Raw genomic sequence first — 27748 nt, 5'->3', positions numbered from 1 at the left:
CACCTGCTTCCTGGGGAGAGAGGGATGGTACATTTTGTTACGATCCTTGGTTCACCCGGGGACCTGCTCCAGTTAGTCATATAGCCACAACCTTCAGGATAGCGCTAACTCATTGAGGCAAAGTGAGTAAATACATTTAATGTAACAATAGTATTATAGTAATGGTAATTACATATATAAAGTCTGCTGTTACTAGCCCACCCCCCTGTAATGGTCCACAGAGTTCCATTCCCTGTGACTCCGGGAAATGAGTCACCAAGACCTCCTGGGGCAGAGAGGCTGGGCTGGGGTGACAGGAGGAGAAGCAAGCCAGCCTGGGAACGCGAGTGTCCCCCTGGGTGGGGCAGGACAGGAAGAGGGGTGCTGTCCTGCCCCAGGGTCTGAAGGCAAGCGATCGTATTGGCTCTGGCCATGTCGTCGTCAGAAGGCACTGAGCTGGGGAGAGCTAGTGGCCGCCGTGCAGCCAGGGATGGTTGTGGCCTGCACACCTCCTCTTCGGCAGAGGGAAGGTGTTGTGGGCTCTTCCGGCCTGCCCTCGGGTCCTGCTGCCTTTTTGGCCCACAGTGTGCAGGGAACAGGGGCTGCCAGGAGAGAAGAGGGGGAGGGTTGGGAAAGGGAAGGAGTCCCCAGCACTAGGGATGGGGGGAGCAAGAGGAGGCAGGTGCATGCAAGAGGAAGCAGTATTGTGTGTGGCGGTCCCCGCGGGGAGGAGAGAGGGGGCTGCTGGTGGCTTACCAGGTCACAGAGGCGTGGTGGGGTCACTCAGGGCTCGGGTGTGACACTGAGGGGGAGAAGGTGCGGCTGCTTCGCTGACAGACTCTTTCATTACCTTCGCTCCGCCCCTCCACTTTCTGAGTTTTGCTAATCTAACCCAAGTCCCAGGCAGGTCATTGGCTTTCTCCCCCTTTGATCCACTCTAGCAGCACGCTGCCTGTGAATGGTTTCCTCTCTCCTCTGGCCTTGGGAACAGTAAATCCAGTATAGCCTCAGCTGGAAGAACAGCATCTCTGGTCCCTTCCAGCTTGTCCCCTGCACCCCAACTCTTCTGCCACCTCTTCTCTGCTTGAATCATCAGCAAGTCACCAAAGGGGGTCACCCATTCCCAGCCTCATCGCAGGCACTTACCTGCCGGGACAGCCCTGAGATTCCGCCACTGGCCAGGGTGGGAGTGTCGCTCCCAGGGTGGGGCGGTTGCAGGCTGGGGCTGTGTCTTGGTCCTGGGGACACATCTCCAGAAGAGTCAAGTGTTTCTGGGGCTGGAGGGGAAGCTAGGATGAGAGCAGGGTACGGGATGCCTTTTGGGGGACCTTAAGCGCCAAGCTGCTCCATCAGGAAAGAACAAGCTTCATAGCAATCCGGGTAGCAAGTGAACCCCCCTACCAAGAGGCAGGTAACTGTCAGCAGCATCATTAAAGCAACCAGGGAGGAAGCGACAGGAAACAAGGAGAGACGGTGGTGGACCAGGAGGATACAACGGGGAGCTGAGATGGTTTCCATGGAAACCCAAGGAGAGCTAGAAAGAGAGGTACAGAGGAAGTGCTTCTTAGCAACAGGCTGCTGTAAGCATCACCCTAGCAACCAGACAGGAGGCTCCTTTAGCAGTGGGGAGGTTGTACACAGTTTCATGGCAGCTGGGCTCCTTGGCTAGAAAAAGGCATTGCTCAGCAGCAAGCAGCCTGAACATCTGCCGTGATGACCCCAGCTGTGGGAGCCACCCCTGGCCAGGGGCCTCACCCAGGGAAATGTGCTTGACGTCCAGATCCCAGGCCTCCTCCTCGACGCGGGCGGGCAGGGAGCAGGCTCCCGGTGAGAGGCCGGGAAGGGAGGGGCCGGCATGCTCAAAGGATGACACGGCCACCGAGGCCCGGGTGCGGGCGGCTGTAGAGAGTGGGGGGTTGGGGCGGGGTAGGGTGGGGTGCTGGTGTGTAAGACCCCTCCCGGCTCATTGGAATGGTGCTCAGTCTGCCCCTCCCCACCCCCCAGGGAGGGACCCCAGTCAGTCCCATGGATCCTAGGGAAGAGATGCCCATTTGTTCCCTTTCCCGTCTGCCAGACTTCTCCATTGCCAGGGCCCCTTGTGGTCAAGGGCCTGGCTTCCGAGGGCTTCCCCCAGCACCACAGTGCTCACCTCTTCCGGTGAGCAGGGCACTCAGTGTCCGCTCCCCCAGGGCTTTGATGTCCAGGAAGGGTTTGTTCCCAATGCCCATGGAGACCATCTGCTGCACACGGAGCTCTAGGGAACAGGGACCCTGTGAGCAACCCCTACCTGTGCCACACAGAGCACCCCACGCCGTGCCAGGGCCCACCTTGCCTCCCATCCCTCTGCTGTCGTGACATGCATGTGGACAGCCGCCTGTGGCTTCCTCCCATCTGCTGCATCCTATGCGTGGAGCCTCCCAGACGCCCAGCTTCTAACATGGCACCCTGCTTCCTCCCTTGATCTTGGGCATTAAGAGCACTGTGCAGGACTGGAGTGGTGGTGCAGCAGGCTAAGCTGCCGTTTGCAATGCTGACATCATGCTGGAACACGCCAGTTCTTGTCTTGGCTAGTTGCTTCCAACCCAGCCTCATGCTAATGTGCCTGAGAAGGCTACAGGTATTGGCCCAAGTATTTGGGTTCCTGCCATTCATATGGGAGTTCTGGGTGGAATTCCTGGGTCTTTGGCCTGGCCCAGCCCTGGCTGTTGTCGCCATTTGGGAAGTGAGACAACAGATGAAAGATTTCTCTTTCATTCTCTTTCCGTCACACTGCTTTTCAAAGAAATAGATCATTGGCCCATGCAGTGGCTTAGCAAGCTTATCTTCCACCTGTGGCATCGGTATCCCGTTTGGATGCTGGTTCATGTCCTGACTGCTCCATTGTTGATCCAGCTCCCTTGCGTATGGGAAAAGCAGTGGAGGATGGATCAAGTTTTTGTCTCCCTGCATCCACATGGGAGACCCAAAGGAGGCTTCTGGCTCCTGGCTTCCGACCAGTCCAGCTCTGGCCATTATGACCATTTGGGGAGTGAATCAGCAGATGGAAGTTATGTCTCTGTCTCTCCTTCTTTCTTGGTAAATCTGTCTCTCAAATAAAAATGAATATATCTTGAAAAAGAAAGAAACCTTTAAACAAAACCGTGCAGAGGGCATTGTTGTGGCCCAGAGGTGAAGGTGCTGCTCAGGATGCTGGTGTTCACCAGAATGCTAACGCCCCATATTCTCCCTGCTAATGTGCTTGGGGGAGCAGTGGGAGATGGTCCCTGCCACTCACACGAGGGACCCAGATGGAATTCCTGGCCTCCTCCTGGCTCAGCCCTGGCCATTGCGGCTGTCTGAGGAGTGAACCGATGGATGGACGGTTGACTCTTTCAAATAAATAAATGGATATATTTAAAATCCTCACATCTCACACATGGTAACGGCTACGAAGTGCTACCCTGCATATCACCTGATTGAATCGTCCCTGTGACACTGTGATGTCGTGATTTGGTTTTTCAGATAAGGGGAATTCAGATAATTACAATTCAAACCCTAGGCCCAGCACGGTAGCCTAGTGGCTAAAGTTCTCTCCTTGAACGCGCCAGGATCCCATATGGGCACCAGTTCTAATCCTGGCAGCCCCACTTCCCATCCAGCTCTCTGCTTGTGGCCTGGGAAAGCAGTAGAATATAGCCCAAGGCCTTGGGACCCTGCACCCGCATGGGAGACCCGGAAGAGGCTCCTGGCTTTGGATCAGCACAGCTCTAGCTGTCATGGCTACTTGAGGAGTGAATCATCAGATGGAAGATCTTCCTCTCTATCTGTCCTCCTCTGTATATCTGACTTTACAATAAAAGTAAATAAATCTTTTTAAAAAATTAAAACCCCTAGACCCTCCTCCAACAAACACCTCAGAAACTAAACCAACCAAGTAACTAGTTCATGTCTCAGAGCAAGTCGTGGCACCTGTGCTTCATCCTGCCCAGCACCTGCTGTCTCACCTGCCCGTGCCCAGCTGTTCACTCCAGTTTTCCTGAGGTCAAACAGCTTTCTGCTTTTCTGCAACCTCGGAAGACTAGTCTCCTCGTCTCAGCAGTCATCTCTCAAGCTACACCTTGACACTCCTCGCAAGTCCTCCTTCCTCAGGCTCCCCAGTCTCCCCCAGATCCCCCCCACACACCTGCCACCATCCCAGGTGCCCAGCATGCCCTGCCCCGGTACCCTTGTTGTGGGCCGCCTGTCTCCACAGCAACTGGGCAATAGAGCTGGTCCACTTGAGCTTGACCTCCGGTGAGGCGGCCTGCAGGGTGTATGCCTCTCGTGCGCGCCGCCGGCGGAACCACAGCTCAAAGCAGAGGCCGCTGTCCCCGATGTTCTCGGTGAGCCCCATGTCGGCAGTCTGGGGGAGGGCAGAGGGGAGAGGTGGAGATGGCCCGGTCCCGCCTAGGTGGCACCATGTGGGCATGCCTTGGCTCTCAACCTGGTGCCCAGCTGCTGCGCCTAAGTGCTCATTCCCTGCCATGTATCAAGTTCTGTCTGTTCAGTTGTCCTGGCCTCTGTGAGCAAAAGTGGAGGTGAAACCGAGAGACACAAAGCAGGTGGCCCACGGGCTTCTCACAGCTAACCCAACACAGGATGCAGACCCCCACCCGTGCTCCTAAGCCTCTAGCTCTCTGCTGTGTTCCCACTGGGGAGCTGCAGTGGGCGTGAGGCACCAAGGCTAGACCACATAGTCATCCCACACTCTGTGATTGGGGACCACAGATTACTAGGGGGCATGGATTTGGGTACCAAAGCCACTTCCCTAGAGCCAGCCTCTCTCTCTTCTTGGGTTTTTTAGTTTGTTCAGGTTGAGCTATATACAAGGATATTCCAAAAAAGAAAAAAAGAGAAAAGGGGATGAAGGATAAGTTTACAGGCTGCTGCTGTGGTGCAGTGTGTTAAGCCACCGCCTATGCCACCAGCATTCTATATGGGCACCTGTTTGAGCTCAGACTGCTCCACTTCCAATCCAGCTCCCTGCTGATAGCCTGGAAAAGCAATGAAAGATGGCCTGGGTGCTTGGGCCCCTGCACCCATGTCAGAGACCTGGATGGAGTTCCAGGTTCCTGGCTTCAGCCTGGCCCAGCCCCAGCTGTTGCAGCCATTTGGGGAGTGATTCAGCAGAGGAATAGAAATCCTTCTCGTCTCTCCCTCTGTGACTCTGCCTTTCAAATGAATATATCTAGTGTTTTTGAAAATGGTTATTTTTCAGTGCAAACTTGTTGAAAGCCAAGAATTTTTCATCACGTGCATTTCATAAGACCTTTTTGAAAACTCCTTGTATGCACGGCTTTCAAAATGGTTTGCATTCAAATAAACATATTTTTAATCCTGTTTTCTATGACTTTTTGGAAACAACTTACCTGTGGTATCTTTCCTCCTGCTACCCAGAGACTTCCAACCCCACAGTGCACAGGGAGGGAGGGCCTGTGTGCTTAGGTGGGGAACGCCTACGTGTTCATGAGCAAGAGGAATGCCCCTGGCAAGGCCTCCATCCTCTCCCTTCCCCTCCACCTCCTGGGCCCTGCCCCTGCTTCTGCAACTGGTCATGTTAGAATCTAACGTGGTGGGATTAGGGCTGCATTTCCAGGGCAGCCCTGAATTCTCAAGGAGTCTTCCTCCCCGTGGCCCCACCTTCCTGCTGTAGTTCCCACACCTTAAATGCTTGTTTGTAAACGAAGGTCTCAGAGCCGCCCTCCAGGCCCTTGAGTTTGCTGAACAGGAGGAGGTGCTCGAAGAGGAAGACGTGGCGCAGGCTCTTCTTCCGGCCGCAGATGACTGTGAAGGCGTCCCGATGCAGGAGCTGGCCCTGCTCCTTCAGATCTACCTGGGGAAGGGCAGGGCAAGTCCATGGCCCCCTGGCCCTCTGCGTGGGCTTTCACAGAGGTCAGGGGCCGACTGCACTGACTCACAGGCAGAGGAGGGAGATCAGGGATGTCCTGGGACCATAATGAAGCCACCTGTCATCGCAGGCACCATGCACACAGTACACTGGCCCAACCACACAGCCCTCCCCTGGAGAGGGGCATTGCGTAGCAGGGCTTACAGCCATGTGAGGAAGCTGTGGATCCAGGAAGAGAAGCAGCAGAGAACTCAAGCGAGTCTGTGTGTGTGTGTGTGTGTGTGTGTAGAAATATGCTTATTCCTGGAAGGCGAAGAGAAAGTATTCACAAGTGGACGGGAAGCTAGGAATTAGGGAAGGGCCAGGAGCGCACAGGAAGAGATGGGAAGGTGGGTGAGACCCAGGTGAGGTTGGGGCAGTTAGAAGTCACAGCCTGAGACCCTCTGACCATGGGTCTGACACCCCACGTCTGCCCAGAGACGTGGGCAGGTGTAGCGAGGCTGGCACCCTGGCCTTGGCCTTACCTCACAGCCTCGCACGGCCTCCACTGCCAGGAGGTCCCGGCCGCGCACCTCTTGTTCCCGGAGCAGCTGCATGGCAGCCCCCAGGGCCTGGCGCTCTGAGCTTGGCTCTGCCCCAGCCTCCCTCAGCAGCTCCTCCAGGAGCCGTGTGTACTGAGCCAGCTGCTCCAGAGGCTGCTGCAGGGCCCGTGGCAGGCAAGGGCCACCCTCTGTGGAGCCCTAGGTTGGGAAGAGACAAACATGAGGCCGATGAGGGCTTAGCTGGTGGTGTGTATTGGGGGGAAGTTGTGGGGGACTACTGGGTGTAGATCAAGCCTGCAGGCTGTAGGGTGTCTCCCTATAGCTAGAAAAGCAAGCTGGAAGAGGGCCTGTAGGAGATGCAATTGCTTGCCATATCCCCAAGCTATTGTCTGGTGTTTCACTGTGACAGTCATGGTCACATCTCATGCTGTGATCTCTGGGTACCCAGCGCACTCTGTGAATTGAGTCTTTGTTGGCAAAGAGTGGCCCCCAGAGGAACCAACTCTTGCCGAGGGTACCTTAGGTGCATCAGACCAGGGCACACCTGGCAGCACCTGTCCCGCCTCCAGCACTTCTTGGGCCTGCACTGGGCACCCCCAGGAGAACTTTCTTTCCCTCCTTCCTTCCCCTAACCCTGGGGCTTTGGGTGGGGGTGGGTTCTTGAGTCTCCTTCACCCTGGAGAAAGGTTACCTTGGTTGGGGGGCTGAGTGCCACCAGGCCCTGCTCCAGTTTGTGCCGCTGCTTCACGTATTGGGCATACAGGCTAAACTGGTCCCCCTGGGAGGAAAGGAAAAGGGGTAAGGCATCCTGAGAAGGCCTCCCTCCACCCCGCACTCCTCCTCATCCTCACTGCAGCCCAGAGGAGGGAGAGGCCTCCAGGGAGCACTGAGCTTCCCACTAAGAAAGGGATTGGGGTGCAGGGGAAGTAGTGGTCCTGAGGACTGTGGGTCATGCGGGGGTGCAGCAGAGCAGGCACGCACGAAGCGGGCGGCATGGAGGATCACCTACGTGGCGGAGGAAGCAGGCGCCAATGCGCAACGGATGGGCAGCACAGCCCTGGAGCTCCCGCATGAAGTGCGTCCGGTGGAAGCTGCGAAGCCTCTCCCGCACACTCAGGGCGGTCGCCCAGGTGGCCCGCAGTTCGGGGCTCAACTCAGGTCCAGGCGGCGGCACTGGCTCGCTCAATAGGGCCACGTACTCCTGCTCACAGGCAATCAGTTCAGACACCAGACGCTGCTGGGCGCTGCAGGTGCAACATGGGCAGGGCCGGGTGGGGCAGAGGAGGTTTCACTCATGGGGTGCGCAGGAGGAAGCCACGGCCTCCACCCCTGGTGGACTCCGCCCTCCACCCCTGGTGGACTCCGCCCTCCCCTCCCCTTCACCCTTGCTGGGAGGATTGGTTAGCTGTGCCTCTAGGCACCTGCTGGATCCGGCTCTCACCTGATGCTTCTCTTGCGCTCCATTCGAGGGGTGCCTCCTCCCCAGGGCCCATCAGGGACCCCGGCGCGGCCCAGCAGCACATGTTCCCGCGGAGAACACGTCCTGTCTACCACCTCAGTGCTGGTCACCTCTAGGCCTCGGATTAGCACCGCCCTTGGGGGCCTGCCCTCTGTGTCCAGGCCCAGCTCTGGGCCCTCCTCGGTAGAGTCCTCCCCACACGGGGCCAGGGAGCAATGAGATGGGGCTGCCCGTGGCCCCGGGCTACCAGGGAGCAGCAACAGGGAGCTGAGGCTGGGCGAGGGGCTGTGGGGTCCCCGCTGGCCTCCTCCACTGCTGGCACTGTCTGCCCGCCGGCGCCGGTGGCCTCGAGGACTCGCCTCCTCTCCCAGCTGTTGCTGAATCCTCCTCTCTAACTCCTGGCAGCGAGCTCGGCAGCGGCCCCACTCTCGCAGGGCGGTTGGGCTGCCCAGGTCCAGGGCCAGGGCCCGCATCTCCTGGAATGTGCCAGCGCTGGGCTCTGGGGCCCGCCGCAAGGCCAGGGCTGCCAGCACAGCCTCTCGACCTGGCCCTGCTCCTGCCAGTCTTGCAGAGCCCTCATCCACCCACTCGTGTGCCTGCAATGCCAGGAGGGTTGGAGAGGGAGAGAGAGAGAGAAGGTGAGGGCCTGGGGCTGCTTCCAAATGTGGCTCCTAGCAGCTCCTTTCTCCGACTGGACAGCATCCCAATGCGGGTCACCCTCTCTGTCTCCAGTGTCCCCTGTCTCAGTAAGTATGTCGGCTGCAATTGATATGGCGACACGGGGCTCAGAAAGAAGCAGCTAATGGGAATCCCCAGGGGCAGGAGAGGGGCAGGCGTCTGAGCCCTCTCACAGATTGTCTCAGTCTCTGCTAGAGGCACAAGCAGAGCTTGTACTAAGTCATTCTGCAGGTAGGGGGCAGAGCTGAGCCACAGCCAAGGACTCTAAGCGAGGACCTGGCTCAGCTGCTCCAGGCGGAAGAGAGGAAGGGAACAGGTGCAGAAGGCAGAGGCTCTGCACGCACCTGCTGGAAGAAGCGCTGGAGCCGCAGGGCCCGATGGAGCCCACTCTCAACCTGCTCCAGCCGCTGCTCAAAGACATCCAGCACCTTCTGGGAAGCGGCGTCTTCCTCTGCAGCCTCCCGTGCCTGGGCCAGGCGCTCCTGGGCGAGGGAGGCTATGCTCAGACCCAGGCCTCTCTCTCACAGCCAGTCCGCCCCTGCCTTCCCTGCTCCCCAGCTCACCTGAGCCTCAGAGCTGAAAGCCCGGAATCGCAGCTCCGTCTCCTGCAAAGCATTCAGGGAGTCCCCGGGCATGGCAAAGCTGGCCAGCTGCTCCTCCCCAGGGCCCGAGAGCCACTGCATCACCTGGTGGACAGTGAATGAGGAGGAGACTGAGTAGTGGGAAGGCTGAACTCCAGGCCCCAGTGTGGTGGCAAAGTAGTTAAAGCCACTGCCTGAGATGCTAGCATCCTCTATAGGCACTGATTCTAGTCCCAGCTGTTCCATTAGCAATCTAGCTCCCGGCTGATGTGCCTGGGAAAGCAGTGGAGCATAGCTCAAGTCCTTGGGTCTCTGCACCTACATGGGAGACCCGGAAGAAGCTCCTGGTTTCAGACTGACTCAGTTCTGGCTGTTGTGTTTATTTAGAGAGTGAACCAGTGGATGAAAGATCTCTCCCTTCCTGTCTCTTTCTTAACTTTGCCTTTCAAATACATAAATCCTTAAGGAAAAAAAAAATCACCAGAGAAAGAGATGAGCTGGAACACGGAGGAAGGTGGGTTAGAGTTCCATGGCTATCCCTGGAGGGTGAGTAGATAAAACTGCTGTGAACCGAAGGCTGGATGAGGGTCATTGAGTAAGGTGCACGTGTGATTTTCAAAGACCTCCCCCACCCCATCTACTGTAGAATGAAGATCGTTGTGAGGTGCTTAACCTCAGGAGAGAAGTTACGGTTCAAAGAAGCTAGGTCGTCTCTGAACCTTCCTCGCAGGGGAGCCAGGGTCCCACTTGGGGGCTTCCAGGGCCCTATACATCCAAGGTGGAAGCAGGTGGGACTCCCCAGCTGCTGATGCGGAGTGACAGCAGATAAGGCGTTGAAGAAGCACCTGTGCTTACGTAGTTAGAATTGGCAAAAACAGACACTGATTGCTCTCAAGCTAAGCAAGTAGGCACTCCAGTCATTTAGCTCCTTCCAGAACCACCCCCTGGGGGGCACCTGCACATCTCTCACACTCTTTAAGGAGCCTTGATCAAGTGTAAGAAGCAGGGGAGGGGGAGACCTGGCTTTCTACCTCTCCTGCTGAGATGACCCCATGCCCTGGATAAATCCATGACCCACTGCAGGGGAGGCAAGGAGAGAGGGATGGGTGGGACAGGGCATAGTTTCAGTGCAAAACAGTGTGCAGGGGATCTTCAACTTTAGGCAACTGCCCAGGTTGCCTTGTACCTAGGCATTACACTGCTGGGAGAAAAATAGACAATAGCAGGCTGGCATTCCGGGCCTTAGGGAGTGAATCAGTGGACGGAAGATCTTTCTGTCTCTCCATCTATCTATAAATCTGACTTTCCAGGCCCGGCGGCATGGCCTAGCGGCTAAAGTCCTCGCCTTGAAAGCCCCAGGATCCCATATGGGCGCTGGTTCTAATCCCGGCAGCTCCACTTCCCATCCAGCTCCCTGCTTGTGGCCTGGGAAAGCAGGAGAGGACGGCCCAAAGCCTTGGGACCCTGCACCTGCGTGGGAGACCCAGAAGAGGTTCCAGGTTCCCGGCTTCGGATCGGCGCACACCGGCTGTTGCGGCTCACTTGGGGAGTGAATCATCGGACGGAAGATCTTCCTGTCTCTCCTCCTCTCTATATATCTGACTTTGTAATAAAATACATAAATCTTTAAAAAAAAATCTGACTTTCCAATTGAAAAAAATCTTTTTTAAAAAAAATAGCTTGGCTTAAAAAAAAACTGGGCCTGGGGACACGCTTAGCTGGGCTAGGCCACAGTACCCACTTGCAAGTATTAGAGCAGAGATGAGCCATGTCAGGTTGGACGACAGCACTCACTAGGATGCAAAAGAACAGGATCTGGGGCCAGATTCTATAAGAGAATTGTGGGCTCACTTCTGTGGGATTACAGCACCTGTCAGTTTGCATGAAGAGCTAAGGGGTGGGGGTGGTGACTGGCCAAGTCAGGCTGGACTGTGGAACCCACCTGACATTTGTGGGAACTGGGGCTGGAAGAAGGCAGGGCTGCAGCACTTTCTAGCACAAACAAAGGCCAACACTGAGGGTAGACCGAGCCAAGCAGGGTTGCAGCACCTGCCAGCATGGATGAGATGTGGGGCTAGGAGCAGGCCTGATAGGGGAACTTGGGGTTCCTTCCCCTGAGGGTACAAAAGTGGGAAGCTGGGAGAGGGCCAAGCCAGGCCAGGCTATAGCACTCATCAGCATCAGCATCTGTGTGGGCTGGGTCTAGGGGCAGGCTTGGCTGGGCCAGGCCTCAGCATCCCCTGAGATCCAGGGCAGGGTGTGGGTGTAACACCCACCAGCGAGATCTGAGACCATGGGTGGGCCATGCCAGGCTAGGCTGAAGCACTCACCAGCATGTGCAAGATCCAGGACTGGGAATGGGCCTGGTAGGGAAACTTGGGGAACTCCTGTGCTAGGTTGCAGCTCCTACTGGTGAGCCTGACAGCTGGGACGTGGGGTAGACTGGGCTGGGCAAGGCCTCTGTTGGCAGAGTATGGGTGGCAGGCCAGACTGGGCTAGGCTGCAGGACCTGCTGATGCTGGCAAGAGACAGAATGGGTTTGGAACAGGTTGGAATAGACTGTAGTACCTGCCAGTGAGTATCAGGACTGGGTGCCAGCCTTGTCAGACTGGGCTGCAGCACTTGCAGGCACATGTGAGATTCAGGGCTGGGAGCAGCCTGACAGGGGAACTTAGCGATCTCCTCTGCTAGGTTGCAGCTCCCATTAGTGAGCACATGAGGTGGGGTTGGGGGCAGGCCAGGTTGCAGCATTCATTGACATATGTGTGAATCAAGTCTCAGGGTGAGACGGGCTGGGCCAGTCCACAGCACACACTGGATGAACTAGGATGGGGCACTGCCAGGCCAAGTTGGACTTCAACACCTGTCAGTTCACATGAGGGCTGAGGGTGGACCAGGCTGGGCCAGAATATAGTATCTACTGGTGAATGCAGACTGGGGGTGGGTCATCTCAAACTAGGCTACAGTACCTGATGGCATGCACAGGACCCGGGGCTGGGAGGGAGATTGGTAGGGGAACTTTGAGGACTCCTTTGTTGGGCTGCTGCTTCCAGCTGCATGAGAGCTGGGTCAGCAGGCAAGCCAGTCTGGGGATGGGCCAGGCAGGGCTAGGTTGCTGTACTTACTAGCACACACAAGAGCCAGAGTGAGTGTGGGTCAGCTGGGTTAGGCTATAGCATCAGCTGGTAAGTGCCAGGACTGGGTGTGAGTCATGTCAGACTGGACTGCAGTACCCTCTGGCAGGCACAAGATCTGGGGGTGGGAGTAGGCCTGGTAGAGGAACTGTGGGCACTCCCCTGCTGGATGGACCAAACCTGGCCCTGCACTGGCTGACGCACACAATGGTCAAGTCATGTCATGTCAGGCAAGCAAGACTCCGCGTGGCAGGGGCACATCGCATGCCGCCGAGACAGATGTGTGGCACAGCCGCCAGCGGGGATGGTGGGGTACTGGCTATCTGGGACCAACCAAGGCTCCTTTGGCACTGCCATATAGCTAACTCAAACCTGAGCTGCAGGAAAATCACAATAGATGTGGCCTGAGCTTAGAGTACATGTATCAGGACTGGGCCTCCTCAGTTGTTGATGCCTGCACAGTGGACACAGGGGACATGACACTCCCACATTATCTAGGCCAGCAGAACACTTCAAGCACCTCATTCAGAGGATGGAACAGAACAGGTTGGAGCACTCTCCTGGCCAAGCTTTGAAACATGTTCCTAGGCCTGTGGATGCACTCAGGTGGACTTGGTCAGCCAGCAGACCTTGGAAAGATTTTCATAACCCTGGTGTAACGGTGCAACAAAGCCAATGTCATCCCAAGCTATCAAAACCACTCAGGTAATACCCTCGGAATACTCTACCCCACTTTGGGGTCTCTGGTGTCATCAATGGACCACTCCTCCTCCCCAGTGTGCTGATGCAGTTTGACAGCAAGGAGTGCCCCTCTTCCCTTCCCATACAGAGAAAAAAAAAGGGAAATATTTGTCTCACCCACCTTCCTCTGTACCTGACCTCCGTACCCTAATCAGATATCCACATGGGCGTGTATCCCTTCCAACTATGTAAATAATTTTAAAAAGAAAATTATATAGAAAGAGTGTGCAGGAGGCCAGACTCCTAAGCTGAGGAAGAAGCAGGAAGGGGTGGGGTCCTGGCTCACCTGCCGCAGTCGGTGCACACGTTGCCGCTGCTCCTGCTGCTGCACATGCAGGTTGGAGAGGCGCACAAGCTGGTGAATGGCCTCATCCACCTCCTGATACAGTGTGGCTGGGCCAGGACCCTCCAGCCTGGAGAAGGAGGGGAAAATGAGCCTTTGCCTTAGTTGCAATCTGTTATCCTCACATTGCCTCCAAGGCATGCAAGCATGTGGGGAGGCGTGACTTAAATGACCAGATTATGGTCTGGATTTGAATCCTAACTCTTCCATGTCCCCACTGACCTTGGCCAAGGGACATGACATTTCCAATCTTTGGAATTCTCATTTGCATTGGTAACTAGCACGCAGGGTGGGGGGGATGTGGAGAGAGGCAAAGCATGATATTGTGCCAGATGCCCGTGCAGCAAGGCTGTACTGACAGCGCTGGCTGATGGGCAGTCCTCGTCTGTGTCCCCATCTTCCTTTCCCATCCCTCCCACTCTGCACACCACTCATCCCTCGTACTTGCAGCTGTGGGTAGAGCGCAGCCTCATCAGGATGGCTCCACCGTCCCTCTGTAGTACTGCCAGCCGTGGATCTGCCAGCACCTTCTGCAGGGGCTTGGGCATCCCCACTGCCTCCTAAGGGATAGGCAGTGGTGGACAGGTGGGTTCCGCCAGGCTGCCCCCAGCCCTGTGGCATCCCCTACTTCCCACATCCCATCATACCTCTCCCTCTGGCTCCTTGGCTTCTTCTAGCTCCTCAATGGCTTGCCGAATGGAGGCGAGCACACCCCTGCACAGGTGGCACAGTCTTGCCACTTCCTGAAAGTCACAGGCAGGGAAAGTACAGTAAGGACCTGAGACTTCTACAGAGGAGTTCTGTAGGATGTTGGGTAGGTCCAGAAATATCCCTGAATGCTCAGTTTCCTCAGCAGTAGGGTGGGGATCAGCCAGGAGTTTTTGGTGGGTAAAGAGGTGGTATCAGTTCAGCATCTGCACAGGTCAGGTGCCTTGTACAGTTTATTGCATGTGAGTCCCTTTCTCTCTATGTTGGGTCCTTATCTCATCTCCTCCTTTCTGCCTGTGCAAGGCCACTGCCCCTCCAATGTGTAATCTAGAGACCATGTAACAGACCCCTGATCCATACTCAGCCCAGACCAGATTTGTTTCTCTCTTCTGGAGTTCAGAACACTTAAACAACTCCTGGGACAAAAGTAGTGACAGAACCTTTGCAGAGCTTGGCATGATGCTGTGCTTTGCAGATGAGGATTCCAAGTCTGAGTGTTGGTGTGTTTCCAGAGTGAAGTAAAAGGGCTTGTCAAGGTCACAGAAAACCAGAAGGCAGTCTGCCTGTCCCTCGGGGATTTCCAGAAATAAATGATGTCACCTTTCACTCTACTTATTTCATGAGGTGTCTTCCATCAAAAACAAAAAACAAAAAACAAAAAACAAAAAATAAAAAACCACTTCACACAGCATCATGTTCAGAATTTGCTTGACCTGTTCCTCTTATCTTCTCAAGCAGCCAGTGGCACAGTGCTCAGTGTTTGGCTGATGGCTTGTGAGTCATAGATACTTGCTGAATAGAATGGAAAGCATTTTGTCTCCAACTCCATGATCACATCCCCAGTCCACTTCTCTCCCAGAATGTCCTCAGATGGGTCATCCCTGGCTCCCAGTGTCCTAGTGTGGGACACAGGTGGAGAGGGAAGCTTACCTGATGTATCTCTGCCCAGTGGCTGGGAGAGAGGTCCCTGTGACCTCCTAACTCCCACTGGAGCTCTTCTGGCCTGGCCACTCTTTTCAGCTCACTCTCTGACAGCAACTCAGCACCCTGCAGACAGGCGAAGGCAGGAAGGAGATTTCTGCCTGGCTGCTCAAGGATCCAAAGACCAGCCCAGGCCTCTGGCCCTTCTCCTGCCTGTCCACTGTAGATGAAGAGGACTAGGCAAAAATGAGAGGCTCAAACCTGAAATCCACCAAGTTCAATGGGAGCATCATCATGTATGAGAATCAGCAGCTGCTGAATGAGGGGAGGGTCTCCTGTGTCCTGCAGAGGGGTAAGGAAAACAGCTCTGAACCTGTGGGCCATCGGGTGGCCAGGAAAGACGGCGAGGCCCACTTGTCTCTGAGTTTGGTTACCTGAAGCTGACTCAGGACAGGAGCAAGTGCTGGAGGCAGCGGGGGTGCCCTGCGAAGGTCCAGCAGGACACACAACCCCAGTCTCTGCAGATCGGGCCTGTGGGAGCAGGAACAACCAAGGAAGCGGGGCTGCAGAGTGTGTATATGTGCACATGTGTGTGTGCACGTGTGTGCACATGTGCTTGCTGTGGTGGCAGAAAGGGGAGGGCACAGGCACACAATCTGGTTTCAGGGGTAACTGTCTCATCGAGAAGTTAGTTCCTGGTATATATGGGAAGAGAAGGGACAGGGCCAAACCTGAGTGTGTGTCCAAGGGGCAGGGACTTAACAACGAGGAGTCTGGGCTGTTGGATTGGTCAAGGAAGCCAGGTTGGGAAAGTCAAGGTTTCTGTGCTCTGAAAAGATGTGTATTCAATGCCAGCCTGCAGCATGGCACCTGGTAGGTCCTCAGGGCTCCACAAACAGTTGTTGAATGAATGAGACAATGTCCTGCTAAGCTAGGGAGCATGTTAGGCTGCTGAAAGTCAACAGTGCTGGTTCTGAGGACCACTGTAGGTGGTCACCTGGAGGGGAAGGGTCAGGAAGGCTGGAAGGAGGGCAGGCTGGGGCTGTGCTTACCTGAGCAGTGAGTGCAGGTAACGGAGAGCAGTGCCCAGTGTGTCTTGGGAGGGTGGGGGCTCCTCAGGAGGGCACGGTGGCATAATGGTCAGCAGGGCTCGCCCACTCTGGTCCACCCCTCCTGAGGACACAAAATGGCTAGGCTGTCTTGGCTGGGAGCAGTTCTCGGCTACCTTTCTCCCTTTCCCACTGCCTCTCCCTGGAGCCCACCTCAGCTCCTCTTCCTTCCCCAACTGCCCAACCCTTCCCCCAAGGATGCCCACTGACCCGTCAGCATGAGGAAGCCAGATGCCATCAAGTTCCAAGCTATGTCAGGGTCATCAGAGGTGGAGGTCTGGGGTGCCTCTTCTGGAATGCTGTCCCCTTCTGCTTCCTGCACGGGCTCCAAGGGCAGTGGTTCAGGACTTGACAGGAGTTCCTCAGGGCCTGCGCGCGCACACACACATGGGAGAGCTGTGGGCCGCCAGTGGGGCTGGCTCTAGCTGCTTGCTTTAGCTCCTCTAGCAAACTGTTAGGTGTAGGCCTCGCTGCCCCCCACTTCCCCACGGCCCCCTCACCTGCCAAGCACACCAAGCCTGGCCCCTCCTGCTCCTTCTCTCTGGCTTCCTCTTCCGCAGTCCTATGGGCTTCTGGTGGCTGGGGCTCTTTGTCATCTGCCGGTTGGAGCTCTTCTTTCCGCTCAGATTCAGACCTGCCAGAGCCTTCGTGATCGTCCTTGCTCGGCCCCTGTTCTGGGGGCTCCCGCTGGTTTGCCCCGCATGCTTCCCGTGGGCTGTTGTCTTCCTTGTCTCCCGGGCTTAGTGGTGTACTGTCCCCACCTCGGCCAGGAGCCCCTCTGCCTGCAGCTCGCTTCTTTCTCCTGTTGCCTTTGCCAGTTCTCCGCGGGGTCCCAGGCGTTCCTTCTGTCCCCTGGCCTGTTCCTCCCCCAGCCTCTATGAGTACCACAGAGCATGATTCAGAGGGTTCCGCAAGTGCCTCAGTCACTGCAGGCTCCTGCACTTCTCCAGCTGCCGTCTCGGGGGGAGCCTCTGCCCCCGGCGGAGACCCGGGGGAGACACTGGTGCTGCTGCCTTCGCCGGGCGGTCGTGCCCCAGCCTGGTCCCCAAGTCCCAGGCCCTTCTGGTGCATCCAGGCCCGGTGTCTCCGGTGCCGGCCCTTGCCCCCGCCGCCCTTGCGGGTGGGCACAGTCCTGGTCCTGGAGAGGCCCTCGGAGCCCTGGGTATCCGCCGGGCTCCCCCGCGTGGGCAGTGTAACCTCAAGCAGCTCCACGTACTCGCCCTCCGGTCCTTCTGCAGGGGCATTGTGCCCATCTCCGGGACTCCGGGTGCCCAGTGCTTCCTCAGGTAGTGGGGGGCTGGGAAGCCCTGGGGGTCCAGAAGGCAGCTCTGGGGGCAATGTGCTGGGTCTGTGTCCAACCATGAGTCCTCCCTTGTGCACAAACCGCGGGCATACGAGCTCGGCCCAGGGCAGCCGCTGAATCCCAGAGGGTGCAGACAGCAGGCAGGTGCTGAGGCGACCCGCTGGCCGGTCCTTGTTGATGCCTTGCAGCCACTCAGGTGTGAACAGGTAGCCACAGGCCTCATGAGGCACAGGCAGCTCCTGCACCCGTCCACCCCCTGGGGCCAGACACTTGAGTGCCAGGCGGGGTGCTTGGGCTGCTGCGGGCACCACTTGCAGGTAGAAGTCTCCTGGGCGCAGTAGCTGCCAGGGGAGGGCTGCTAGCTGCACCACCACCTGCTCGTGCAGGCAGAGTGGCCAGCCCTCGTGGAAGAAGAGGAATCCACTGTACTGGGCCTGGGAAGAAAGGCAGGAGGCTGCGCTCAGGCCTCTACAGACAACACCAGCAGGAGACAGACAGGTCTGGCTTTCTGCCTGGTGGGTGACAATTCTAGGAGGACAGGGAGGAGCTACCTTGGGATATTCATATGACAGAGAAGAAGACATGGGGACTACTCAGCCTTCTGGTGGCAGGAAGCTAACTGCATGTGTGGAAGGCTAAGAACTGAATCATTGTGAAGACAAACTTCAGCAGGTGCCATTGCCTGGGGGGTGTGGCATGGGACAGGGCGGGGGTGGAGGAGGATCAAAGACTCTGAGCAGGTGGTTCTGTGAGGAGAAGTGAAAGGTCTCTGTTAAACCATTACTGTAGGAGGCAGAGTCCTGAGACCAAGTCCTAGGAGTACTTAGATGCCTGGAATGGGGACTGAGGGAAAGCGTGCTTGGTGGCCAATGGTTGCTGCGGCGTGTGTGTGTCACTATGAGTGGTTGTATTTCTGAGGATCAGTTGACGGGGGGTGGTCAGCAAATGAAGCTTCAGTGACTTGGGGTGTGTATGTATAGTATTAGGGGATGATGCTTTGCCATGGGGGCTGGGATTAGTCAGCTTGGCTGGTTTCTGAAGTGAGGAAAGTGGGTCAGAGGGGAGACAGAACAGGGGTGCAGGGCCACTCACACAGGCTTCCTGCTGGACCTTGGCAAGTAGGTGCTTGGCTGGAACCAGGAAGTCCAGTGTATACCTCAGCGCATCCTCCCGGTAAGTCCTCTCCACCACCTGGAACACCTGGCCCAACAGGGTGGGGGCCGTTGCTTCAAAGGGTGGGTACAGGGCAGCAAGGGTGCTCTGCACACAGTCTTCCACTGGCTCAGGCTCCTGGGAGACACAACACCAGGCTACGGTCTTCCTAGAGAACACCCAAGCAGGGCACCAGTGCTCCTCTGCTTGCTGCTGGCCATGCGTCCACACCCCACTCCCCTGCGGGGGGGAGGAGGAGGGTGGTAGTGCCAGGGGAGCCTCAGGGTACAATGGTACATTCAGGAAATGGTTCCTGAATGAGCCCAAGATGTCAGACCGGAGGTCAGGGTGCACAGTGCTCAGTGTGTGGTAGATGCCTCTGCCAGGAACTACTCTCTGGGCCTGGCCATGATGGTGGCCCTACCACTGGCCCTCTGCACTCCTGGGTCATTCGTAGACTAAGCTGCTGGCCCAGGAGGCTGGAGGGGTGAGGGGCTTCCCATAGCCACTGCACAAGACCCTCTCATAGGGTCTCCTCCACAGAGCCCCAAGCCAAGTAGCCAAGACACTGTAGGTTCTGTCCTAGGGTGGGTCCCTGGGAAGGAAGCAGGAAGACAGAAGACCATCTGGGACTGTGTCTGGTCTTTCCCAGCACCCCTCTACCCCAGTGGTTCTAAAATAATCACTCATTCCTGGAGCGGGAGAGGGAGGCATTAGGTTACAAAGAACTGGGTGGGGGCAGTTGAAAGAGGGAAAGGTTACAAAAGCAACATGTGGGGGAGGAAGCCTGCACCATATGCCTGAGCCTAAACCTTCCAGGGGGCATCTCTCTGCCAACCTTGACCTGCGGCCAGTCTCTAAGACTTCGGCTGGCTTCATCCAGACCTGCCTCCCCATGCAAATCTATGGGACACCTTCCATTTCCAGCCCTCGGGCAATTCTTTTCCAAGCTTCTTTCTCTTACAAGATGGCCTTTGAAGTGCCTTTCACCAGGTGCCTTCGCAGTAAAACCGAAGGGGGGTGTGCAGTGCAGTGTTTACCTCGCGTTCCACCCGTCCAGGCCCCAGACAAAAAACTGCATATTTTATTCCAGAGCGGCCCGCTGGTCCCCGCGGCTCTGCACAGCCCAGGGCAGCCATTCCAGCGGCTGGCATGCAAAGCACCAGCGCACAACCCCGACCCAAAGTGTGTGGGCGAGCACACAGACCCCCTCAGTGTTCCCCGGAGCGCGCGTGGGCGGCGGGAGGAGGTGGGGTGAGACCTGGAGGGCCATGGTCGGCTCCAAGGCCGGGAGGAGGGGGTGGGGGTGGAAAGCTGGAGCTGGAGCAGCCAGGCAGCTGCAACCCATTAGGGGCGGTGAGCTCATGGCTGAGCCAGAGTCGCAGCCACAGGAAACGGCAGCGGCAGGAGGGGAGGAGGGGTCTGGGACTGGAGGCGGCCCTGGGACCCGGCCTCCTAGCCGGCCGGGACCTAAGAAGAGCCCAGAGAGACTGAGTCAGCTCTCCCTGGCCCAGTTCTTCTTTCTTCTCCGCTCCAACCTTTCTGCCAGGGGGGTGCCCTTCCCTCGGTCGACCCGCGGTCTGGGTGGTGCTTCTGCCCCTCCTCCACTCCCAGGAGGGCGCGCCCCTTGGCAGGCAGCGCCTCTCCTCCGCCTCCTCGGCTCGCCGCAGCGAGCGCCCCGGCGGCCGCCGCACCCCGACCCTCCCTGGCAGTGCCCACTCTTGCAGGGGGTGCTTCGGAGAGTACTTCTGGAGTCCAAGTGCTCCGCACGGCATGTTGTCCTGGAGGGGTGGGCTGCCTGCACCCTGGGCTGCCGCCGCCTGCAGGGAGCTCCCGGCGCTCCCAGCCGTCCGCAGCCGGAGTGCTCCCGGGCAGCACTTGGGTTCCTGGTCTTGTGGCGCTTTTCTCTCCCTGATAGCCTCAGTCTCGGGTCTGCCCCCTGGCACTGTGGGGCCGCCCCCTTCTCTCCGATCTGTCCATTACCCCCCCCCCCAGGCAATCCCTTTTCTCTGCGGGAATTTCCCTCTTTGGCCATACCCCTGGCCCCGGCCCAAGCCACAGCTGTGGCCGGTCCCCCAGGGCCGGATGGGTGGGCCTGCCCTCACCGGCTTGGGGACTGGGATGGAAAATGGTGGTTCCAGGCAGGTCAGTTCTCATGACCCCAAACCGGGCCGCTTCAGGACCCACCCACCCGCAGGGGTCTCCCGCGGGGAAGGAGTTGAGACCGAGATGGGGAGGGGAGGGGATAGCCACTAGAGAAAGGCACAGGTCTGGACAGCGCAGAGCAGAGAAGGCGTGTGGCTCAAGGAGCAGGGGGAGACCCAGGGTTTGGGGAGGTGAGGAGCAGGAAAAGAGCGAGGCTGAGGGTCGTTCTCGGAGGGGACAGCTCCGGACAGCAGGGCAGGACGGACAGATGGAAGAAAAGGCGCGGGGGAGAGGAGCAGCAGACGCGCTCCACCGCGCAGGGGGCGCGGGGCTGGGGCCCCCCGGAGCGGGCCGCGCCGCGGGACTCACCATGGCTCGGCGCCGGGCCGCGTCCGACGCTCGGGCGGCCGGGCGGGGCCGGGCGCCGCCGCCTCCCTCCCGCCGCTCGCGTCTGGCCGGCTCTGGCGGGGGGACAGCTTCGGCCGCGGTGGCCGCTCGGGCTCCCGGGCCGCGGGGCCTCGCCAGGGAGGGCCCAGACGGCCGGCCCGCCCTCGGGCGCCGCCCCCTCCTCGGCGCGGGACCCCGCCGCCGCCGTAGCCAATCGGCCCGGCTCACCCGACACCTCTCGGCCTTCGGCGCCCCGCCCTCCCGTGGGCAGCCCGGGCCCTCACCCTCGGAGCCCACTCCTCCTCCCCCGGGCCGTGGACGCCACTCTTTTCCCACCATCGCCTGGCTCCGGGCGGGATGGGTTCGGCTTCCACGCGGGGCATGCGCGCATTCCCCTCCCCGCGGCTCCTGCCCAGGATAGGGGTTGTTTGTCCAGGGCGGGAAGGATCCAGGCTCTAACTCCCTGGGGACCCTCCGCACTGCTGGGCTACCAGACTTTGGCGGGATCTGACCTGGGGATCCCCAGGTCCTCACTCCAACCAACTTTGGGTCGCGCGGAGGGGAACAAGAAACCCGGGGCTTCCCCTACTCCCCTGGGACTTGCCCACCCTCCTCCTCCCGCCTTCCATCTTCTTCTCCAGCCTCGAGCCCTCCAGACCACGACAATGGGCTCCTCTGTGCTGCCTCAGGAAGGCGGGGGCGGGGGAAATTAGGGCGCGGTGGGAGCTTGGAATTGGGGGGAGGGGGCGAGATGTGGTAGCTGAGGCGTGCAGGCCGCGGGTTCAGGAACTTCCACAGGGGCATGCACTTTGAGCCATGTTTTCTATTCGGGGGCCCTCCAACCCCATCTCTCTAGAAAAGGCACCAGTTCCCTAGCTAGACCTCAGGACTGGATGCTACCAGACCCTGCTTCTTGTAGGAGGCCGCAGACTCAGCAAAGGCTCAGGGCAGTGGCTAGGAGGATCGGAGGCGGTACACAGGCTGCTGGGGCGAGCTAGTAAACAAAGTCCAAGTTTCATTATCTCCCTTCCATTTCCCCACCACCAAGCCCAGCATCCCCAACCGGGTCTGGGTAGGAAATGAAAGCTAGGGGTGGGGATGGGGCGGCTGGAGGACTTGGGTAGATGGAGGTACAGGTTGGCAATGCCAAGGGGGAGCATTGCCAAGGAGAAGGAATGCCAGGTAACAGAAAGGAATGCCAGGTAACGGGCCGCTCTGCCCTGCCTTGGCTGGCAAGAGTTTGGGGGCAGCCGGGTGTGTCTCCTGGAGTGCCTGAATTCCACTCTCCCTGCCCTGCGCCGCCAGCCCGCCTCCATCCCCCCCCCCCCCCCCCCCCGCTTAGATTGCAACTCATAGCTAATGTTGTGTACTCTGGAAGGTAGCACCAGGTCCCCACCACCCACGTGGAAAGCTCAGATTGAGTTCTGGACTCTCCCCTTCAACCTGGCCCAGCCCTACCTATGGCAGGCAAAAATTTGGGCAGTGGACCAGCCGGTGGAAGATGTCTTTCTTTCTTTCATACTGAAGGTGGAGGGTGGGGAAAGCTGACTCCTACTACCGGAAGGAGTAGCTGCACCCCCCCCACCAGAGTTGTTGGAACAGCCAGAGGGGGCAGCCAGGTCATGGCTCTTACCTCACCTTCTCAGGATGCTAAACTCCGCCCTTTCTCCGCTCTGCTCTGCTGGGTCTGGAAAAAAAAAAAAAGAATAAATCCTTTTTGGAGGCGAAAAGAACTCTTGTGTTCCATGGCCTCAAACGCAATCTAGGGCCGCAAACCGCAGTGACCGTCTTGCTAGCAGAGATGAGGCTTTTTCCAACTGCGGCTAATGGGATCCTGGAGTCATTCTGCAGCTTTCTTGCCTTAGTGTCAGGGAGCCAGGAGAGTGAGACTGTGCTACCCCCTGGTGTCCACTCTGTAAATACTGCCCAGTAGCCAGTTACCAGGTCAGCACTGGAGAAACTTTTCTGGAAGATGTGTCGTGAACTTTATGCACTTGGCTCAGTGCAGCTGGCACACTCTTAGTGTTGAGTGTGAACCTTCCCTTACCCGGTCTTCCAATTCCAACTGGGACCACTTGGCAGCGGAGTTTTCAGTTTCCTTAGCTAGGGAGTGGGATATAAATTAAGCTGGCTCTGGGGTACCAGGAGCTCATGAAGGAAGACATGAATCATTTTTCTTTCCATGGAAAAAGAGGGAACTGCTCAGAGTATCTGAGCCGGTGGAGTGAGAGAGTTTGGATACAGGATCTGGGATGCAGTTTCTGCTGTTTTCCAGAGTTTTAAAATCTGTGCTCAATTACAAAGGCTTATTTTAAGGAAGTGCCACATAGGCTGGCAGTAGTTAAATACCACTTTCTCAAAGAAGGCAGGATAGTACCTAAAAGTGTGTGTGTAGGCACACAATAAAGTCTGTGTTGATGGGTGTGTTTCTGGTGAGGGGCATGGAGGGGCCAGGCTGTCAGGGAGAAATGAGAGCCTGGGACGAGACCAGGCTTAGCAGCCTGCATTCGCAAACAGTTGTCACCAGATTGCACCAATTTCAGATTCCTTAGGTCTTCTCAAAATTGCTGTGTTGACAGATGAAATGTTGGCTTATTGAAGTGATGTGCTCCAGGCTACTCAGTCAGTGGAAAAGCCAAAACTCAAATCCAGGCTGTCTGATTTCAGAAGCTTCACTCTCAGTCCCTAAGTTATTGGAACTTCAGCTGAGATGTAAAAGTTCATAAAAGAAGCACTTGGATATTACGTTGGTTTTTCTGCCACCTAGCCATCATGTTAAAAAAAAAAATGTTATCTCTGAGGCAAGCCTTGGGTGCGCTGTGGTTCAGACTTCTCTTGGACAGCTGCATCCCTTACGGTAGTGCCTGGGATCAAGTCCCCGCACTCCCACTCCTGATCCAGCTTCCTGCTGGCAGTGCACACCTTGGGAGGCAGCAGATGATGGCTGCAGTCCTTGGGTCCTTGCCATCAGACTCAGAGTGAATTCCTGCTGCTTGGCTTCAGCCTGACTCAGCCCAGTCTATTAGGGACGTTTGAGGAGTGAGCCAGGGATGAGAGTTTCTCTCTCTCAAATACGAAGAAAATATATTTTTTTGAAGATCATCTTCTAAATCTTGAATTTGAGTTTGAAAGAAATGTTAGTTTTGTTCTTGTAGTAGGTAGAGCTAAGAGTTTCTAAGAGTGATAGAAATGGCACTGTGGGTCAGAGAAGAAAATGCATTCCCCCTCCCCTAGACTAGGAGCTAATAGATAATTTCCAAGACATTTGCAGGATGGTTCACATGGAGAAATGGTGTTATTGCCATGGGGCGGGTGAAAGGGGAGAGGCAGAGGAAGCAGCTGCGCCTATAATGTTTACTGCCTGGTTTACATGCACCAAGAGCTCTAGCTGCCGTGGGGCCTTAGGCTACTCACTGTTTATCCACCTGGAGGGAATGGTGATGAGGTCTGTGCTTTGGTTCCAGGCCTTACTCCAGGCCTTAACAGAGAATCCCTGAGGGATGCCCAAGGGGGATTTTAGGGACAGGCTTGGCCAGGACTCAAACGCGCTTTCTTCTGGGTGAGAAATCTGTGTTGTATATCCGTTGTGTTTTGGTTTGCTTCTCCATTTGCTTTGGTTTTATTTATTTATTATTTGGGGGCAGTTTTATTTGATAAGTGACGTTCTTGTGAAAATGTGTGGCTTGTTTTAACCTGGTTATCGCCAAAGCCAGAGCCACCACCATCTTATTGTTAAAATAAGAACATAATATATTTTAAAAGGAAATGCAACTTTATATTCTTTTTTTTCCATGGAGCCTTGCTCATCTATATTTCCACACAGAATACATTTTTGCATTTGTTGTCTTCGGTGACAATGTCAGCCACATTCTCCATCATCCGTTAATCAGCTCTCCATTTTAGGCAAATAGTATTGCTTGAAATTCTTCTCTGTTATAATACAAAGTGATATTCTAAACATATTTGCATAACTTGCTCCTCCTCTCTTTTGAATTACTCCTATGTGGCACATTTAACAAAATGGAATTATTGGGTCAAACGGTAGGAGACATTTTATAGTTCTTGTTAGTGCTAGATGAGGCAGTATTTGGAGAGTAAGGGTCATGAAACTCTCTTAAAATATTTAAGAGGTTAGTTGGGAAGAGGAATTGGAGTTATTCTGATGGCTCATAGTGCAGGGCATCAGGGAAATCTTGCAGGTGTATAGAAGTAGATTAGGTTCTATGCAAGGCAGTTTTTAGTCTTTAGAGCTGCCCTAAATAGCACAAGCTATTTCCATACGTAGTGAGTTCCTGCTTGTTGAGAAATGTTGAGTATGATGAGCTTTTTTATTTTAAAGAAATTGCCTTCTAAGCTTTTCAGATTTATGATCACATTCCTTTGCTCCAAAAACACTTTGTTCAGTGAGCATTTATCAAGACAGAACATGTGATGCAGCAGCCTCAAGCCTTCATGGACAGGTCCCCAGGAGATTCAGCGGCTCCTGGGGGATCCATTCTAGGGATAACAGCAGTAATGAAGCCAGCCCTGTCCTGCCTGTCCCCGCCCCTGGTGCTGCCGCCACCCCAAACTTGAGGCCTGCCAAGTGGCTGGGTAGAGGCACCTCTTGTGGCTGGATGTCTCCTTTTCTGTGTTCCTGGTTGAGACACAAATCTCTGCCCCACTGCGTCTGTTACCCGCATCACAAAACTCTCCATGTGCTGTGCCAAGCCTTCAAGTGCACCCCAGCCAAGCCCAACACCCGTGGGACTGATTCCAAGTGATGGTTACGTTATCTTGTTTTGTTTCTGTGAAAAGACATTTGCATTTTAGATGAGGTGTTTGGAACGCCAAAGAATCTGTAATTGGGGGAATGCAGCACTCCTAATTTAGCTTCCCACCATGAACACATATGTTTGTACACACACTTTCTCTCTTCCAGGCAAACACTAGAAGTTCATTTCTTAAATGAGCCATTGCCTAGCAATGTGTGCGTGTGTGTGTGTGTGTGCGTGTGTGTAAGAAACTACTTTGCATGGTAAGATGTAGTCTCAAGACTTCACATTTGCCCAAGGAGGAGAAGTCCCTAGTGAGGATGGACTCTCAAATGTAGTCTCAGAATTTTGCTTTTGCTCTTATCTTGCAGAATTCTACCACCAGCACACTGGCCTCAGGTACACCCTCCTCACTGCCTTCCAACTCTTCTAACCTGCAATGTGAGGCCTTCCTTGCGCTTAAACCACCGGAGGCAGCACAGAGCAGAGGGAGGAAAGCATAGAAGTGAGTTTAAAGCCTGGCTTCAATTCCAGGGGCCCCAATTTGACCACACTGCCACTTGTGCACCCTTGAACCTAAGCCTTGGCTACTGCACCCTCAGTGCCTGCCCCCCCTTCTGAAATGCCAATGATGTCAGCAAACAAGGGAACTCTTTGAAAATACAATTGCCAAAGCTGGGAGCTGCAGGAATTGGATAGGTGTGAGTTTTAAAATGTCCCTTTTGTGTCCAACAGAGAATGTTTAGAGGACTGTTTGGCTTTTTGCAATTTGTGTTCCTCATGTTGAAGCTACAGATCCAAAGCCAAGTTCTTGCTGAAGCTTTCACATTTAACTTACAAAGAAATAAATCCCCCAAATCCTTTAAAGATTGTATTTGGTGACTGCTTGATACCATTTATAAATGGAATTAATGAAACTCTTTAAACATTGAAGATTATAAGTTTTTAGTATCCCATGTTATTACACAATAATTTGAATTTCTGGCTTAGCCAATAAACATTCCTGAATATCTAAAAACTCTTAAAAATCTAGTGATTTATGGAGTCATTTGATTCTTATGTTTCCAAAATGCTCCAAAACTAATTTGAAAGGCAAGTGTCATTTCAAATCATGCACATTTTATGTTGGAATTACAAGATTCTTTTGCTACTATAACACACCAAATTCTCTCAAACACTGCAAATACCAAAAATCCCATATATGCTTTCTTTAATAAAAACATATTAATACTATATATTTGGCTCTTTTAACTACTTCTGTCCATAATTCTGAAATCTGTGGCTATTAAAATGCACTTACCCACTAGGAGATAATTATGTCATCCAAATGGCTGGGGATCCCCTGCCCAGTGCTTTTCCTGGAAACACCTTCGCAGCAACTCTGACAGTATACTCCGTGGAGATATGGGTCCCAGGCTATGGAGCAGCTCTTTGTAAACCTCCAGGAGACCCCACTGAACTCTGCTTTAAGGGTGCTATGTCATTACCCTGTGAGTGTGCCAGTTTTCCAGCCATGGTCCCTAGATTCAAATTACACTGCATCTCCTTCCTCAGCCTACACACGGAAGCCAGCAACTCCCACTCAGATTGCCACACCACTCATTTGGATATAATTAGATTCCTTAGGGGCTCATTGTGTTCTAAAATTTTCCCCAGCTTTTCTGGCTACAACTCTTACAGATGTTGACTGGGTGAGTCTCTCTCTTTGTACTGCCTGCCTTTATATATATTGCTTATTCTTGCTTCCTCAGCAGTTTGTGAGTACAGTATGGCACCAGCCTGGGCATGTTTGCCTTGCTCCCAGTCATAGCCCCATCCAGCATGGTCACACATTAGGAACCCACTGCTATTTGGGAAAAAGAAAACAAGACCCAAGGACTTTTGTGTCCTCCTGAGGCAGTACCTGGGAAAGGTAGATAGTTACTGAAAAACTCAGGAGAAAAAGA

The 27748-nt window shown here is 55.5% G+C and overlaps 1 protein-coding gene and 1 long non-coding RNA gene across 4 annotated transcripts in view; one reads left to right on the top strand and one right to left on the bottom strand.

Annotated features, from left to right (window-relative positions):
- Window positions 1-118: 118 nt before the first annotated feature.
- ARHGEF40 (Rho guanine nucleotide exchange factor 40) lies at window positions 119-21402 on the bottom strand. Of its 3 annotated transcripts, none has more exons than XM_058666139.1 (24): window positions 21031-21402; window positions 18457-18654; window positions 16562-17798; window positions 16272-16430; window positions 16005-16125; window positions 15387-15483; window positions 15214-15294; window positions 14962-15078; window positions 13971-14066; window positions 13768-13883; window positions 13267-13393; window positions 9088-9210; window positions 8869-9006; window positions 7829-8442; window positions 7397-7631; window positions 7079-7165; window positions 6370-6585; window positions 5660-5830; window positions 4183-4360; window positions 2129-2233; window positions 1735-1878; window positions 1126-1268; window positions 736-781; window positions 119-581 (listed from the first exon to the last, which is right to left on the bottom strand). In XM_058666139.1, the coding sequence occupies exons 1-23, from the start codon at window positions 21385-21387 to the stop codon at window positions 740-742; spliced, it is 4902 nt and encodes a 1633-aa protein (XP_058522122.1). In that variant the 5' UTR covers window positions 21388-21402; the 3' UTR covers window positions 119-581; window positions 736-739. The 3 variants fall into 3 exon arrangements, with proteins under 3 accessions (XP_058522122.1, XP_058522123.1, XP_058522124.1); XM_058666140.1 differs by having other exon boundaries at window positions 1126-1256; XM_058666141.1 differs by lacking the exon at window positions 1735-1878 and having other exon boundaries at window positions 1126-1256.
- Window positions 19433-27748, top strand: part of LOC131480559 (uncharacterized) — a 9910-nt gene continuing 1594 nt past the window's right edge. The window contains exon 1 of the long non-coding RNA XR_009245627.1: window positions 19433-20661. This is a non-coding gene — a long non-coding RNA (uncharacterized LOC131480559). The remainder of the gene's footprint in view (window positions 20662-27748) is intronic.

Source organism: Ochotona princeps, chromosome 6, assembly GCF_030435755.1.
Source record: "Ochotona princeps isolate mOchPri1 chromosome 6, mOchPri1.hap1, whole genome shotgun sequence".
Classification (NCBI taxonomy): domain Eukaryota; kingdom Metazoa; phylum Chordata; class Mammalia; order Lagomorpha; family Ochotonidae; genus Ochotona; species Ochotona princeps.
This window is presented reverse-complemented; position numbering and strand designations above follow the sequence as displayed.